Here is a 16479-nt window from a genome sequence, read left to right as displayed (position 1 = left end):
TTGTTACTATATGTAAACAGTGTGTTCCTTAGCTGTGTGTGTGTGTTATCATTGTTAATACAGGTAAACAGTGTGTTCCTTAGCTGTGTGTGTGTTATTATTGTTACTACATGTAAACAGTGTGTTCCTTAGGTGTGTGTTATCATTGTTACTACATGTAAACAGTGTGTTCCTTAGCTGTGTGTGTGTGTTATCATTGTTACTATATGTAAACCAGTGTTCCTTAGCTGTGTGTGTGTATTATTATTGTTACTACATGTAAACAGTGTGTTCCTTAGCTGTGTGTGTGTGTTATCATTGTTACTACATGTAAACAGTGTGTTCCTTAGCTGTGTGTGTTGTTATTATTGTTACTACATGTAAACAGTGTGTTCCTTAGCTGTGTGTGTGTGTTATTATTGTTACTACATGTAAACAGTGTGTTCCTTAGCTGTGTGTGTGTTATCATTGTTACTACATGTAAACAGTGTGTTCCTTAGCTGTGTGTGTTATTATTGTTACTACATGTAAACAGTGTGTTCCTTAGCTGTGTGTGTGTGTTATCATTGTTACTACATGTAAACCAGTGTTCCTTAGCTGTGTGTGTGTGTTATCATTGTTACTACATGTAAACAGTGTGTTCCTTAGCTGTGTGTGTGTGTTATCATTGTTACTACATGTAAACAGTGTGTTCCTTAGCTGTGTGTGTGTTATTATTGTTACTACATGTAAACAGTGTGTTCCTTAGCTGTGTGTTATCATTGTTACTACATGTAAACAGTGTGTTCCTTAGCTGTGTGTGTGTTATCATTGTTACTACATGTAAACAGTGTGTTCCTTAGCTGTGTGTGTGTTATTATTGTTACTACATGTAAACAGTGTGTTCCTTAGCTGTGTGTGTGTGTTATTATTGTTACTACATGTAAACAGTGTGTTCCTTAGCTGTGTGTGTGTGTTATCATTGTTACTACATGTAAACCAGTGTTCCTTAGCTGTGTGTGTGTGTTATCATTGTTACTACATGTAAACAGTGTGTTCCTTAGCTGTGTGTGTGTTATCATTGTTACTACATGTAAACAGTGTGTTCCTCATGTGTGTGTGTTATCATTGTTACTACATGTAAACCAGTGTTCCTTAGCTGTGTGTGTGTGTGTTATTATTGTTACTACATGTAAACAGTGTGTTCCTTAGCTGTGTGTGTGTGTTATTATTGTTACTACATGTAAACAGTGTGTTCCTTAGCTGTGTGTGTGTTATCATTGTTACTACATGTAAACCAGTGTTCCTTAGCTGTGTGTGTGTGTTATTATTGTTACTACATGTAAACAGTGTGTTCCTTAGCTGTGTGTGTGTGTTATCATTGTTACTACATGTAAACAGTGTGTTCCTTAGCTGTGTGTGTGTTATCATTGTTACTACATGTAAACAGTGTGTTCCGTAGCTGTGTGTGTGTGTTATCATTGTTACTACATGTAAACAGTGTGTTCCTTAGTGTGTTGTTATTGTGTTATCATTGTTACTACATGTAAACCAGTGTTCCTTAGCTGTGTGTGTGTTATTATTGTTACTACATGTAAACAGTGTGTTCCTTAGCTGTGTGTGTGTTATCATTGTTACTACATGTAAACAGTGTGTTCCTTAGCTGTGTGTATGTGTGTGTTATTATTGTTACTACATGTAAACAGTGTGTTCCTTAGCTGTTATTGTGTGTTATCATTGTTACTACATGTAAACCAGTGTTCCTTAGCTGTGTGTGTGTGTTATCATTGTTACTACATGTAAACAGTGTGTTCCTTAGCTGTTGTTGTGTTATCATTGTTACTACATGTAAACAGTGTGTTCCTTAGCTGTGTGTGTGTTATCATTGTTACTACATGTAAACAGTGTGTTCCTTAGCTGTGTGTGTGTTATCATTGTTACTACATGTAAACAGTGTTCCTTAGCTGTGTGTGTGTTATCATTGTTACTACATGTAAACAGTGTGTTCCTTAGCTGTGTGTGTGTTATCATTGTTACTACATGTAAACAGTGTGTTCCTTAGCTGTTATGTGTGTGTTATCATTGTTACTACATGTAAACAGTGTGTTCCTTAGCTGTGTTATTGTGTGTTATTATTGTTACTACATGTAAACAGTGTGTTCCTTAGCTGTGTGTGTGTGTTATCATTGTAACTACATGTAAACAGTATGTTCTTTAGCTGTGTGTGTGTGTTATTATTGTTACTACATGTAAACAGTGTGTTCCTTAGCTGTGTGTGTGTTATCATTGTTACTACATGTAAACAGTGTGTTCCTTAGCTGTGTGTGTGTTATCATTGTTACTACATGTAAACAGTGTGTTCCTTAGCTGTGTGTGTGTTATCATTGTTACTACATGTAAACAGTGTGTTCCTTAGCTGTGTGTGTGTGTTATTATTGTTACTACATGTAAACAGTGTTCCTTAGCTGTGTGTGTGTGTTATTATTGTTACTACATGTAAACAGTGTGTTCCTTAGCTGTGTGTTATCATTGTTACTACATGTAAACAGTTTGTTCCTTAGCTGTGTGTGTGAGTTATCATTGTTACTATATATAAACCAGTGTTCCTTAGCTGTGTGTGTGTGTTATTATTGTTACTACATGTAAACAGTGTGTTCCTTAGCTGTGTGTGTGTGTTATCATTGTTACTACATGTAAACAGTGTGTTCCTTAGCTGTGTGTGTGTGTTATTATTGTTACTACATGTAAACAGTGTGTACCTTAGCTCTGTATGTGTGTTATTATTCTTACTACATGTAAACAGTGTGTTCCGTAGCCGTGTGTGTGTTATCATTGTTACTACATATAAACAGTGTGTTCCGTAGCTGTGTGTGTGTGTTTCATTGTTACTACATGTAAACAGTGTGTTCCTTAGCTGTGTGTGTGTTATCATTGTTACTACATGTAAACCAGTGTTCCGTAGCTGTGTGTGTGTGTGTTATCATTGTTACTACATGTAAACAGTGTGTTCCTTAGCTGTGTGTGTGTTATCATTGTTACTACATGTAAACCAGTGTTCCTTAGCTGTGTGTGTGTTATCATTGTTACTACATGTAAACAGTGTGTTCCTTTTGTGTGTGTGTTATCATTGTTACTACATGTAAACAGTGTGTTCCTTAGCTGTGTGTGTGTTATTATTGTTACTACATGTAAACAGTGTGTTCCTTAGCTGTGTGTGTGTGTTATCATTGTTACTACATGTAAACAGTGTGTTCCTTAGCTGTGTGTGTGTTATCATTGTTACTACATGTAAACAGTATGTTCTTTAGCTGTGTGTGTGTTATTATTGTTACTACATGTAAACAGTGTGTTCCGTAGCTGTGTGTGTGTTATTATTATTAGTACATGTAAACAGTATGTTCTTTAGCTGTGTGTGTGTTATCATTGTTACTACATGTAAACCAGTGTTCCTTAGTGTTAGGTATTGTGTTATTATTGTTACTACATGTAAACAGTGTGTGTGTGTTATCATTGTAACTACATGTAAACAGTATGTTCTTTAGCTGTGTGTGTGTGTTATTATTGTTACTACATGAAAGAGTGTGTTCCTTAGCTGTGTGTGTTATCATTGTTACTATATGTAAACCAGTGTTCCTTAGCTGTGTGTGTTATTATTGTTACTACATGTAAACCAGTGTTCCTTAGCTGTGTGTGTGTGTTATTATTGTTACTACATGTAAACAGTGTGTTCCTTAGCTGTGTGTGTGTGTGTTATCATTGTTACTACATGTAAACAGTGTTCCTTAGCTGTGTGTGTGTTATCATTGTTATTACATGTAAACAGTGTGTTCCTTAGCTGTGTGTGTGTGTTATCATTGTTACTACATGTAAACAGTGTGTTCCGTAGCTGTGTGTGTGTTATCATTGTTACTACATGTAAACCAGTGTTCCGTAGCTGTGTGTTATTATTGTTACTATATGTAAACAGTGTGTTCCTTAGCTGTGTGTGTGTTATCATTGTTACTACATGTAAACCAGTGTTCCTTAGCTGTGTGTGTGTGTGTTATTATTGTTACTACATGTAAACAGTGTGTTCCTTAGCTGTGTGTGTGTGTTATCATTGTTACTACATGTAAACAGTGTGTTCCTTAGCTGTGTGTGTGTTTTATTGTTACTACATGTAAACAGTGTTCCTTAGCTGTGTGTGTGTGTTATCATTGTTACTACATGTAAACAGTGTGTTCCTTAGCTGTGTTTGTGTTATCATTGTTACTACATGTAAACAAGTGTTCCGTAGCTGTGTGTGTGTGTTATCATTGTTACTACATGTAAACAGTATGTTCCTTAGCTGTGTGTGTTATTATTGTTACTACATTTAAACAGTGTGTTCCTTAGCTGTGTGTGTGTGTTATTATTGTTACTACATGTAAACAGTGTGTTCCTTAGCTGTGTGTGTGTGTTATCATTGTTACTACACGAAAATAGTGTGTTCCTTAGCTGTGTGTGTGTGTTATTATTGTTACTACATGTAAACAGTGTGTTCCTTAGCTGTGTGTGTGTGTTATCATTGTTACTACATGTAAACAGTGTGTTCCTTACCTGTGTGTGTGTTATCATTGTTACTAGATGTAAACAGTATGTTCTTTAGCTGTGTGTGTGTTATTATTGTTACTACATGTAAACAGTGTGTTCCGTAGCTGTGTGTGTGTGTTATTATTGTTACTACGTGTAAACAGCGTGTTCCTTAGCTGTGTGTGTGTGTGTTATCATTGTTACTACATGTAAACAGTGTGTTCCTTAGCTGTGTGTGTGTGTTATCATTGTTACTACATGTAAACAGTGTGTTCCTTAGCTGTGTGTGTGTGTTATCATTGTTACTACTTGTAAACCAGTGTTCTTTAGCTGTGTGTGTGTGTTATCATTGTTACTACATGTAAACAGTGTGTTCCTTAGCTGTGTGTGTTATCATTGTTACTACATGTAAACAGTGTGTTCCGTAGCTGTGTGTGTGTTATCATTGTTACTACATGTAAACCAGTGTTCCTTAGCTGTGTGTGTGTGTTATTATTGTTACTACATGTAAACAGTGAGTTCCTTAGCTGTGTGTGTGTTATCATTGTTACTACATGTAAACAGTGTGTTCCTTAGCTGTGTGTGTGTTATCATTGTTACTACATGTAAACCAGTGTTCCTTAGCTGTGTGTGTGTGTTATTATTGTTACTACATGTAAACAGTGTGTTCCTTAGCTGTGTGTGTGTGTGTTATCATTGTTACTATATGTAAACCAGTGTTCCTTAGCTGTGTGTGTGTGTTATTATTGTTACTACATGTAAACAGTGTGTTCCTTAGCTGTGTGTGTGTGTTATCATTGTTACTACATGTAAACAGTGGGTTCCTTAGCTGTGTGTGTGTGTTATCATTGTTACTACATGTAAACAGTGTGTTCCTTAGCTGTGTGTGTTATCATTGTTACTACATGTAAACAGTGCTCCGTAGCTGTGTGTGTGTTATCATTGTTACTACATGTAAACAGTGTGTTCCGTAGCTGTGTGTGTGTTATGATTGTTACTACTTGTAAACCAGTGTTCCTTAGCTGTGTGTGTGTTATTATTGTTACTACATGTAAACAGTGTGTTCCTTAGCTGTGTGTGTGTTATCATTGTTACTACATGTAAATGGCGTGTTGCTTAGCTGTTTGTGTGTGTTATTATTGTTACTATATGTAAACCAGTGTTCCTTAGCTGTGTGTGTGTGTTATCATTGTTACTATATGTAAACCAGTGTTCCTTAGCTGTGTGTGTGTTATCATTGTTACTACATGTAAACAGTGTTTTCCTTAGCTTGTGTGTGTTATCATTGTTACTACATGTAAACAGTGTGTTCCTTAGCTGTGTGTGTGTGTTATCATTGTTACTACATGTAAACAGTGTGTTCCTTAGCTGTGTGTGTGTTATTATTGTTACTACATGTAAACAGTGTGTTCCTTAGCTGTGTGTGTGTGTTATCATTGTTACTACATGTAAACAGTATGTTCTTTAGCTGTGTGTGTGTGTTATTATTGTTACTACATGTAAACAGTGTGTTCCTTAGCTGTGTGTGTGTTATCATTGTTACTACATGTAAACAGTGTGTTCCTTAGCTGTGTGTGTGTTATCATTGTTACTACATGTAAACAGTATGTTCCTTAGCTGTGTGTGTGTTATCATTGTTACTACATGTAAACAGTATGTTCCTTAGCTGTGTGTGTGTTATCATTGTTACTATATGTAAACCAGTGTTCCTTAGCTGTGCGTGTGTGTTATTATTGTTACTACATGTAAACAGTATGTTCTTTAGCTGTGTGTGTGTGTTATTATTGTTACTACATGTAAACAGTAAGGTAAGCTGTATTATTAAGTTCAAAATAGGTGATAAAACTTATTATGGGGTTAAAAATCCTGGCTGGTAGCCTAAAGGATAAAATAAGTCATTTGTATATAATTACTTTTTAACACTTGACTTGTATTGACAGCTAATTTTGTTTTTATTCTACATCTTCGTTCAATTTGTTTCGAGGCCCGGATTCAACACCGGATTTTCTTGATACAGAAACTGGTGTGCTCTTCCCGTGGGAAGTATCGTTTTAGGACCACTTTTGTTGAAGGTTTTCAAAAGGGTATCAAGTTTTGCTGACTTCTATCCTGGGTCTCAGTGTATCATCTACTCATTGAGGTGTCCCCCATTACAGCTTGAATTAAGTATTTTATGGTTTTAAGAGGGGTGTCCAGGTGTTGCTAACGTCTTTGATTAGTAGACTGAGTGTTTTAGGAGTTAGGTGTATGATGTAGAAGAGTTTCCTTTTATCCTGTGTGATTCATACACAGTGTCAAACCAATCTATGCCTGCCTATTATGGTCCTCAGCTTTTATTGTTCTTTTGGTTTCTCTAGAATTCTCCATTCCGCATTCATAAGACTCCTTTTAACTAATTTCTTGGGAACTATAACATCTAGTAATGTGGATTTGTTATATTCCTTTTCCATAGTGAATTGTATCACGAGATGGTGTCTGTTTGAAGAATTTTGGGATCTTATCTGTTTTATGAGTTCAGTATCACGGTTGTATCGTCAACATATTACAGCTGAGATCCTGTCACTTGTCTTCACAATGTTCCGAGCAGAAATTACTGATTACTGATGATGAGGGTTATTCTATGGTTAGGCCATCTTCTCGTGGTAGCTTCACATTGGAAGTATATTATGATTTTTGTTACCATGGGGATTGCCACTTCCGTGTATTCCTAGAGAAGTTTATTATTTTTTTAGCTAATGGCAAAGTGTTTGAAGAAGTGATACGTTAGATACATTGAAGCTGATGATTGTGAACGTAGACTGCTAATTTAAACTTTGAATCAGAAAACGTCAACTGGTTTTCAAGTGTGTTAGGGTATTCAGTTAAAGTTTGTATTACAGACTATTACTCATTTCTCTTCATTGTGTTGAACTACTTATTTGGTGTGAAAAAACGTCACACGTTTTCCCCAGTTTGTTAGGTGCTTACTCGAAGTTACAATGTACAGGTAATCACATTAAAATATTTAATACTTTCTTGAATATCGTATAGATGGCGCCTTTCTAAATCTAGGTTGTGTATTAAATATATCAAAATAAATCAAGTGCATGTTCTAAAATTTGAATATATCTAGTGCTACTAATCAGATTTTAACCTTGTCATAGCTGCCTGTATATCTTTACCTTATGCACTGTGTTATTATTTAAAAGGGTCAATTATCGTACCAACAAAAAGCTAGTGAATTCATATCTTGATCCACTCAAGTCAAGCAAAGCCTGCGGCTAGGGAAAAGCGCTACGCACGAGCTAAGATTCTCAGATCCTTGTGGATGAAATCGATGATACCCTTTAAGAAGTAATATTATTTTGTAAATAGACAGATTTCTCTTTCCGAGGCAGATAGGACGTCGGAATTTTCATTTTAACGAAGAAGAAAATATATTCCCGTTTTACATGAAAGACGACAATCATTGGAATTTTTATTTTAGTTCCTTTTCCAATATTCCCTCTGTCAGAGAAACTCCGTACTTTGAACTTGAAATGTAGAAAAAGATACTATAATCCGACTAAAACTGCGGACCTCTGTATTTCTTTTTGTTTCTGTATAAAGTTCAGAACCAGGAGTGAACCAATATTACGTGGACACATCATTTGTGTCAAACTCTGTCTCAGATTTCTGTTTAAAGACTGGTGTATTACACTTAATAACCATCTGATCTGCACGGCTTCACTTATGAAGTTGCATCTGAAACTTGAGTGAGGTAAAGAACCATTAAAAACATAAAATGTAAAAAAACAAATCAACCGTTTCAGTTCAAATAATGGAACTTTACTATTTAGTTGTGTTTCTTGGACTGAGAAGCAAAACTGACTATATTTTACAGCACAAGTTAGACTGATAAATTAATCACTTGTTTTTCATTCAATACAAACATTTGTTGTGTCAGAGACGTCCAACAGTGTATGTTACAAGCTTCATCAGGTCTGGATATGTGAATATTTGTTAAGATTATTTATTCTTATAGTCCTTTTTGCTGGGTTATATTTTTTTATATACACATCTAATGACAGGTTTTAGTACAAGGTGCATTTACGGTGTTTACAGACGGAATTAACACTTGTACTAGTGTTAGTAGATGGCCTGAAGGAACGAGCAGTACCGACGTTTCGAAAGGTACGTGACCATGTTGAGAAGATACCACAACTATCCCGTTTTATATCGAATTACTTAAATATCTTATATGTTTCCACGTTATCTACTACATGCTGGCTGCTTTTAATATACAGCTAATCTCAGTAGACGCACGGTCTAATACCAACAAATACCTGAACATTAACCACTAGGAAGAACGCTGACAGGAAGCCTCGTTCACTGGAAACATCTTCATGGACCTGTTGTCACTTGAAACTTATACTAAATAAAATACAATAACTTGGATGATGGCTAAGTTACTGTTGAACTAGTAGTAGTAACTAAAAGTACTGTTGAACTAGTAGTGGTAACTGAAAGTACTGCTGAACTGGTAATAGTGACTACAATTATTGTTGAACTAGTAGTGGTAACTGAAAGTACTGCTGAACTGGTAATAGTGACTACAATTATTGTTGAACTAGTAGTGGTAACTGAAAGTACTGCTGAACTGGTAATAGTGACTACAATTATTGTTGAACTAGTAGTGGTAACTGAAAGTACTGCTGAACTGGTAATAGTGACTACAATTATTGTTGAACTAGTAGTGGTAACTGAAAGTACTGTTGAACTGGTAATAGTGACTACAATTATTGTTGAACTAGTAGTGGTAACTGAAAGTACTGTTGAACTGGTAATAGTGACTGAACTAGTAATGGTAACTGAAAGTATTGCTGAACTGGTAATAGTGTGGTAACTGAAAGTACTGCTGAACTGGTAATAGTGACTACAATTATTGCTGAACTAGTAGTGGTAACTGAAAGTACTGCTGAACTGGTAATAGTGACTACAATTATTGTTGAACTAGTAATGGTAACTGAAAGTACTGCTGAACTGGTAATAGTGACTACAATTATTGTTGAACTAGTAGTGGTAACTGAAAGTACTGTTGAACTGGTAATAGTGACTACAATTATTGTTGAACTAGTAATGGTAACTGAAAGTACTGCTGAACTGGTAATAGTGACTACAATTATTGTTGAACTAGTAGTGGTAACTGAAAGTACTGTTGAACTGGTAATAGTGACTACAATTATTGTTGAACTAGTAGTGGTAACTGAAAGTACTGCTGAACTGGTAATAGTGACTACAATTATTGTTGAACTAGTAATGGTAACTGAAAGTACTGCTGAACTGGTAATAGTGACTACAATTATTGTTGAACTAGTAGTGGTAACTGAAAGTACTGTTGAACTGGTAATAGTGACTACAATTATTGTTGAACTAGTAGTGGTAACTGAAAGTACTGCTGAACTGGTAATAGTGACTACAATTATTGTTGAACTAGTAATGGTAACTGAAAGTACTGCTGAACTGGTAATAGTGACTACAATTATTGTTGAACTAGTAGTGGTAACTGAAAGTACTGCTGAACTGGTAATAGTGACTACAATTATTGTTGAACTAGTAATGGTAACTGAAAGTACTGCTGAACTGGTAATAGTGACTACAATTATTGTTGAACTAGTAGTGGTAACTGAAAGTACTGCTGAACTGGTAATAGTGACTACAATTATTGTTGAACTAGTAATGGTAACTGAAGTTACTGTTCAACTAGTAGTTGTAACTGAAGTTATTGTTCAACTGGTGGTAACTGATGTTACTGTTGAATTAGTAATGGTAACTGAAGTTACTGTTGAACTAGTAATGGTAACTGAAGTTACTGTTGAACTAGTAATGGTAACTGAAGTTACTGTTGAACTAGTAATGGTAACTGAAGTTATTGTTGAACTAGTTACGGTAACTGAAGTTACTGTTCAACTAGTACTGGTAACTGAAGTTATTGTTCAACTAGTAGTTACTGAAGTTACTGTTGAACTAGTAATGGTAACTGAAGTTATTGCTCAACTAGTAATTGTAACTGAAGTTACTGTTGAACTAGTAATGGTAACTGAAGTTTTTGTTGATGTTATGTTGGAAAAGCTGATTCCAAAAAGTCTTTGTAAACAACTTTTTCAGTATTTCTACTTACAGTGACATACATTCCTAACCAATCGTACGAGCGTACCTCGATAAAGAGCTACGTATAGCTGACCGCGAGAAGAAATTCACAGTTAAGTAAAACTCCGACAGACAAACATCCCTTTTCCATAATTGTTTTGTATTAGTTTATTGAGATGGGTAGCTCGTGTTTATTTTGATTATCTACGTTGTATTGTATCAAGTAGCTCGTGCTTATTGTAATTATATAGGCTGTATTGTATCAAGCAGGTCGTGTTTATTTTAATTATCTCCGCTGTATTGTATCAAGTAGCTCGTGCTTATTGTAATTATCTAGGTTGTATTTTATCAAGCAAGTCTTGTTTATTTTAATTATCTCGGCTGTACTGTATCAAGTGGTTCATGCTTATTGTAAATATCTAGGATGTATTGTATCAAGCAGCTCGTGTTTATTGTAATTACCTGGGTTGTATTGTATCAAGTGGTTCATGCTTATTGTACTTATCTAGGCTGTATTTTATCAAGCAAGTCATGTTTATTGTAATTATCTAGGCTGTACTGTATCAAGTGGTTCATGCTTATTGTAATTATTTAGGATGTATTGTATCAAGCAGCTCGTGTTTATTGTAATTACCTGGGTTGTATTGTATCAAGTGGTTCATGCTTATTGTAATTATCTAGGCTGTATTTTATCAAGCAAGTCGTGTTTATTGTAATTATCTAGGCTGTACTGTATCAAGTGGTTCATGCTTATTGTAATTATCTAGGATGTATTGTATCAAGTGGCTCATGTTTATTGTATTTATCTAGGATGTATTGTATCAAGCAGCTCGTGTTTATTGTAATTATATATGTTGTATTATATCAAGCAGCTCGTGTTTATTGTAATTATATAGGCTGTACTGTATAAAGCAGCTTGTGTTTAATGTAATTATCTAGGCTGTATTTTATCAAGCAAGTCGTGTTTATTGTAATTATATAGGCTGTACTGTATCAAGTGGTTCATGCTTATTGTAATTATCTAGGCTTTATTTTATCTAGCAAGTCGTGTTTATTGTAATTATCTAGGCTGTATTTTATCAAGCAAGTCGTGTTTATTGTAATTATCTAGGCTGTACTGTATCAAGTGGTTCATGCTTATTGTAATTATATAGGTTGTATTGTATGAAGCAGGTCGTGTTTATTGTAATTACCTGGGTTGTATTGTATCAAGTGGTTCATGTTCATTATAATTATCTACAGTCATGTGAAAAAGTTAGGACACCCTATGAAAGCCTGTGTAATTTTGTAACATTTTTGGATATATAGATATTTAATATCAATTTCAACAATACTGAAAGATTATAGGAATATAACTAAACAATTAAAACTGAAGAAAAGACTTTTCAAGATCTTCTGTAAATGTAATTCTACAAAACTGCTATATTCTAACTGAGGAAAAAGTTAAGACACTCTACTCCCTAATAACTAGTGTCAACCCCTTTGGCTGAAATAACTGCAGTGAGACGCTTCTTGTCTCTGACATCGGTCTGAAGAAAGTTTGCCCCACTCCTCAATGTAGAATTCTTTCAGCTGTGAGATGTTTGAGGGGTTTCTTGCATGTACAGCCTGTTTCAAGTAACCCCACAGCATCTCAATGAGATTAAGATCTGGGCTTTGACTCGGCCATTACAGGACTCTCCATTTCTTAGTTTTCAGCCAGTCCTTGGTGGATTTACTGGTACGTTTTGGGTCACTGTCGTGTTGTAAGGTCCAGTTCTGCTTCAGCTTTAATTTTCTTACAGATGGTCTCACATGATCCTCAAGCACCCTCTGATACACAATAGAATTCATGGTGGATTCTATGATTGTGAGCTGTCCAGGTCCTGCTACAGTGAAGCAGCCCCAAACCATGACACTCCACCTCCATGCTTCACAGTTGGTATGAGGTTCTTTTACTGGAATGTTGTATTTGGTTTACACCAAACATGTCCCCTGTTGTGGTGTCCAAATAATTCAATTTTGGACTCATCTGTCCACAGAACATGATTCCAGAAGTCCTGGTCTTTGTCTATATTCTCTCTGGCAAATTTCAGTCTGGCCTTGATGTTTCTCTTGGAGAGCAAAGGTTTCCTCCTTGCACACCTTCCATGCAAGTTAAACTTGTGCAGTCTCTTTCTGATTGTAGAGGCATGCACTTTCACATCAACAGTAGCCAGAGCCTGCTGTAGGTCCCGTGATAACATGTTAGGGTGTTTGGAGACCTCTTGCGGTCTGCTCTTGGGGTGAACTTGCTTGGACGACCAGACCTAGGCATGTTGGCAGTTGTTTTGAAAGCCCTCCACTTGTTGACTATTTTCCGGACAGTATAATGGCTGATTTCAAAATCTTTTGGGATCTTTTTAAATCCCTTACCAAACTTATAAGCTGCTACAATTTCTTTCTGTAGACCTCAGACAGCTCTTTTGCTCTCACCATGGTGCTCACTCTCACTTCAACAGTCAGGAGCACACCAAACTAAATGTTTGAGGTTTAAATAGGGCAAGCCTCATTCAAAATGCTGAGTAACGATCTTCTAATCATGTGCACCTGTTGTGATACACCTGTGTGTGAGTTGAGCCATTTGAAGTGGGAATAAATGTGGGGTGTCTTAACTTTTTCCTCAGTTAGAATATGAATTTTTGTAGAATTACGTTTACAGAAGATCTTGAAAAGTCTTTTCTTCAGTTTTAATTGTTTAGTTATATTCCTATAATCTCTCAGTATTGTTAAAATTGATATTAAATATCTATATATCCAAAAATGTTACAAAAATACACAGGCTTTCATAGGGTGTCCTAACTTTTTCACATGACTGTAGGTTGTATTGTATCAAGCGGTTCATATGTTTTGTAATTATCTAGCTTGTATTGTATCAAGTGGTTCGTGTGTACTGTAATTATCTAGGCTGTATTGTATCAAGCAGCTTGTGTTTATTGTAATTATCTAGGCTGTACTGTATCAAGTGGTTCGTGTTTATTATAATTATATAGGTTGTATTGTATCAAGTAACTCGTGTTTATTGTAATTATCTAGGCTGTATTATATTAAGCAGTTTGTGTTTATTGTATTTATGTTCTATTAGATTTAGTTTGATGTAGTTAACTGAGTTGTATGTATCTTCAGTATAGTATGTTTATGTTGATAACGATGTGTAGACATGGAATCACAAGAAATATTTTAGAGAATCCTTGGATCCTGTATGAGCCATGTAACTTATATTTAAAATACAAGTTCTGTATACAACAGAAAATTATATTTAAATGTCACTAGAATAACAAAAGTTTAAAATGTGTCCACACTTAATATTTCACTATGACATCTCTCGAAGAAAACAACAAAAAACACGTGTTGTCACAAGACTTCCTTACCGATGTGGTTCGTGAACTGTGTTTTTGTGTTCTTGTCCAACACGTCTGTTCTGTAAATTCCAAACTAGTGTATGTTGTAACACAGAAATACGTTTTGGATTTTAAACGTTATTTGAGCTAACTTGTTTTAATTTTAAAACACAGTATTCCTTACACACCGTAAACGTGAAATGTTTGAAACATCGGATTTACTACTTTAATTTTCCTCGATTGTTTCGACCAGTTGCACATATATGTACTTTTCATTTTACATAATAAAATATTATAAAGTACTTAGTGAAATCACCAATATTAAACTTAATATGGTATTTATACCTGCACCTTTACACAGTTATTTCTGTTCTAGGTTTTGGACTAAACATCCTTGTATGACGCAACTAGTTGTTTTATCTACCAGATACTGACTTCAGTAAAGTAGCCAAGAAGGACGGTTTTTACAATACTGACCTCAAAAGTGGTGCACTTCAAAGGTCTTCTATCAAGAAATTAGTACATATTCCCAAGACAGATGGATATCTTTTTAGGGCCAATGTTACTTTGAGATATTGTTACCCTGGAAAACACGGACTTGCAAGTTCGAGTTCTTGCTGTTACAGATAGTCTTAGAGTATTCTCACACAAATAGATTACACATAAGCTATTCAGTCTGGATGTGCCACATAACGCATGCCATAATATGGGGATACCTTACGTCTATCTGTTCAAGGTAGGCCTAAACATGTAACAACATTCCTCCATCTTTTCAAGGTAAGCCTAACTGTGTGGCAAGTTAGTTTATTTCTTCAACGAAAGGCTCAACAAGTGATACTTACATTCACATGTTCAAGGTAGGCCTAATCGTGTTATGTTTTACATTTATCTCTTCAAAGGAAGCCAAAAAATGCGATAACTTTCATCCATCTTTTCAAGGTATATCTAACTGTATGACGTTTATCTCTTCAAAAAAATACTAAACTTGTGATATCTTACATTCAACTGTAAGGTACGCCTAACTGTATAATACTTTACACCTGTCTTTTGATCTTAAGCCTAAATGAGTGACGGTTTAAAATTATCTCTTCAAAGTAAGCCTAAATATGTGATATCTTACACCTATTAGTTCAAGACAAGTGAACAGTTAAGGACTGAAAATCATTATACTTACAAATTTTGCTTGAATTCTTATTCGTCAGAATATTTCAAAAAGCTATAATAGTCAAACGTAGTCATATAGGGGTTCTTTACTGAATTTACTTTTCATAATGTTATCCCTGATACTGGATGTACCCAGCGCTAATTTCACTTTGGATGAATAATTAAAGTTAGCGTCACCTGGAATTGTGTTCCGGATAGTGTAATTGGTTTATGAAAAACTTCCAACAATTCGACCCAACAGTGATCAGATAGATAGTTATGACTGAATATATGTCTCAGTCTTCTTGGGGAAGATTAAGGTACTTAGAACAACAAGGGCTCAGAATATATGTCCATATAGAACAACGCCCTCATCCACAAATTACTGGGTTCGTTTTGAATTTTGTGCAAATTTATACAAGTGCTATCTACGCTAGTGGTCCCTAATTTAGCAGTGAAAGACAGAGGGAAGGCAAATAGTCTTCATAACACACCGCCAAATCTTGGATTACTATTTTACCAACGAATACTGGGATTGAATATCACATCATCACGCATCCACGAATGAAAGGGCGAACATATTTGATGGGACGGAGATTCGAACCCGCGATTCTCAGAGTACGAGCCAAGCACTTTAACCATATGGCCATGCCGGGCCCCACAAATGTTTAGAAAAGTGATGATAAATCATATATCAAGGCAATAAATAACAACAAGGTAAACCTTTTACTGAAGTAATTAGTTCGTTAGGTCAACATGCTGCTGTGGTAATTAGATCGTTAATCAAAATAAGTTCAACTTAGGATCAAAATAGGGCCACCATTAGTCAACAGTAAGGTAAACTTTCTATATATGTAATTAGATTATTAGTCAACAATAAGGTAAACTTTCTATATATGTAATTAGATTATTAGTCAACATTAAAGTAAACTTTCTATATATGTAATTAGATCGTTAGTCAACAATAAGGTAAATTTTCTATATATGTAATTAGATCGTTAGTCAACAATAAGGTAAACTTTCTATATATGTATTAGATCGTTAGTCAACAGAAAGGTAAACTTTCCATACATGTAATTAGATCATTAGTCAACAATAAGATAAACTTTCTACCGTTGTAATTAGATCGTCAGTCAACAATAAGATAAATATTCTAACAATGTAATAAGATCATTAGTCAACAATAAGATAAACTTTCTACCGTTGTAATTAGATCGTCAGTCAACAATAATATAAACATTTTAACAATGTAATTAGATCATTAGTCAACAATAATATAAACATTTTAACAATGTAATTAGATCATTAGTCAACAATAAGATAAACTTTCTACCGTTGTAATTAGATCGTCAGTCAACAA

The 16479-nt window shown here is 35.0% G+C and overlaps 1 protein-coding gene across 1 annotated transcript in view; it reads left to right on the top strand.

Moving 5' to 3' along the window:
* Positions 1 to 16479, top strand: part of LOC143246174 (gamma-aminobutyric acid receptor alpha-like) — a 317756-nt gene that overhangs the window by 259979 nt on the left and 41298 nt on the right. The window contains exon 3 of the mRNA XM_076492385.1: positions 14353 to 14712. Coding sequence (XP_076348500.1) covers positions 14657 to 14712 — 56 coding nt within the window. The 5' untranslated portion in view covers positions 14353 to 14656. The remainder of the gene's footprint in view (positions 1 to 14352; positions 14713 to 16479) is intronic.

Source organism: Tachypleus tridentatus, chromosome 3 (genome assembly GCF_004210375.1).
Source record: "Tachypleus tridentatus isolate NWPU-2018 chromosome 3, ASM421037v1, whole genome shotgun sequence".
NCBI classification, from domain to species: Eukaryota; Metazoa; Arthropoda; class Merostomata; order Xiphosura; family Limulidae; genus Tachypleus; species Tachypleus tridentatus.
Note: the sequence above shows the minus strand (reverse complement) of the source record. Positions and strands in the feature narration are given on the sequence as shown.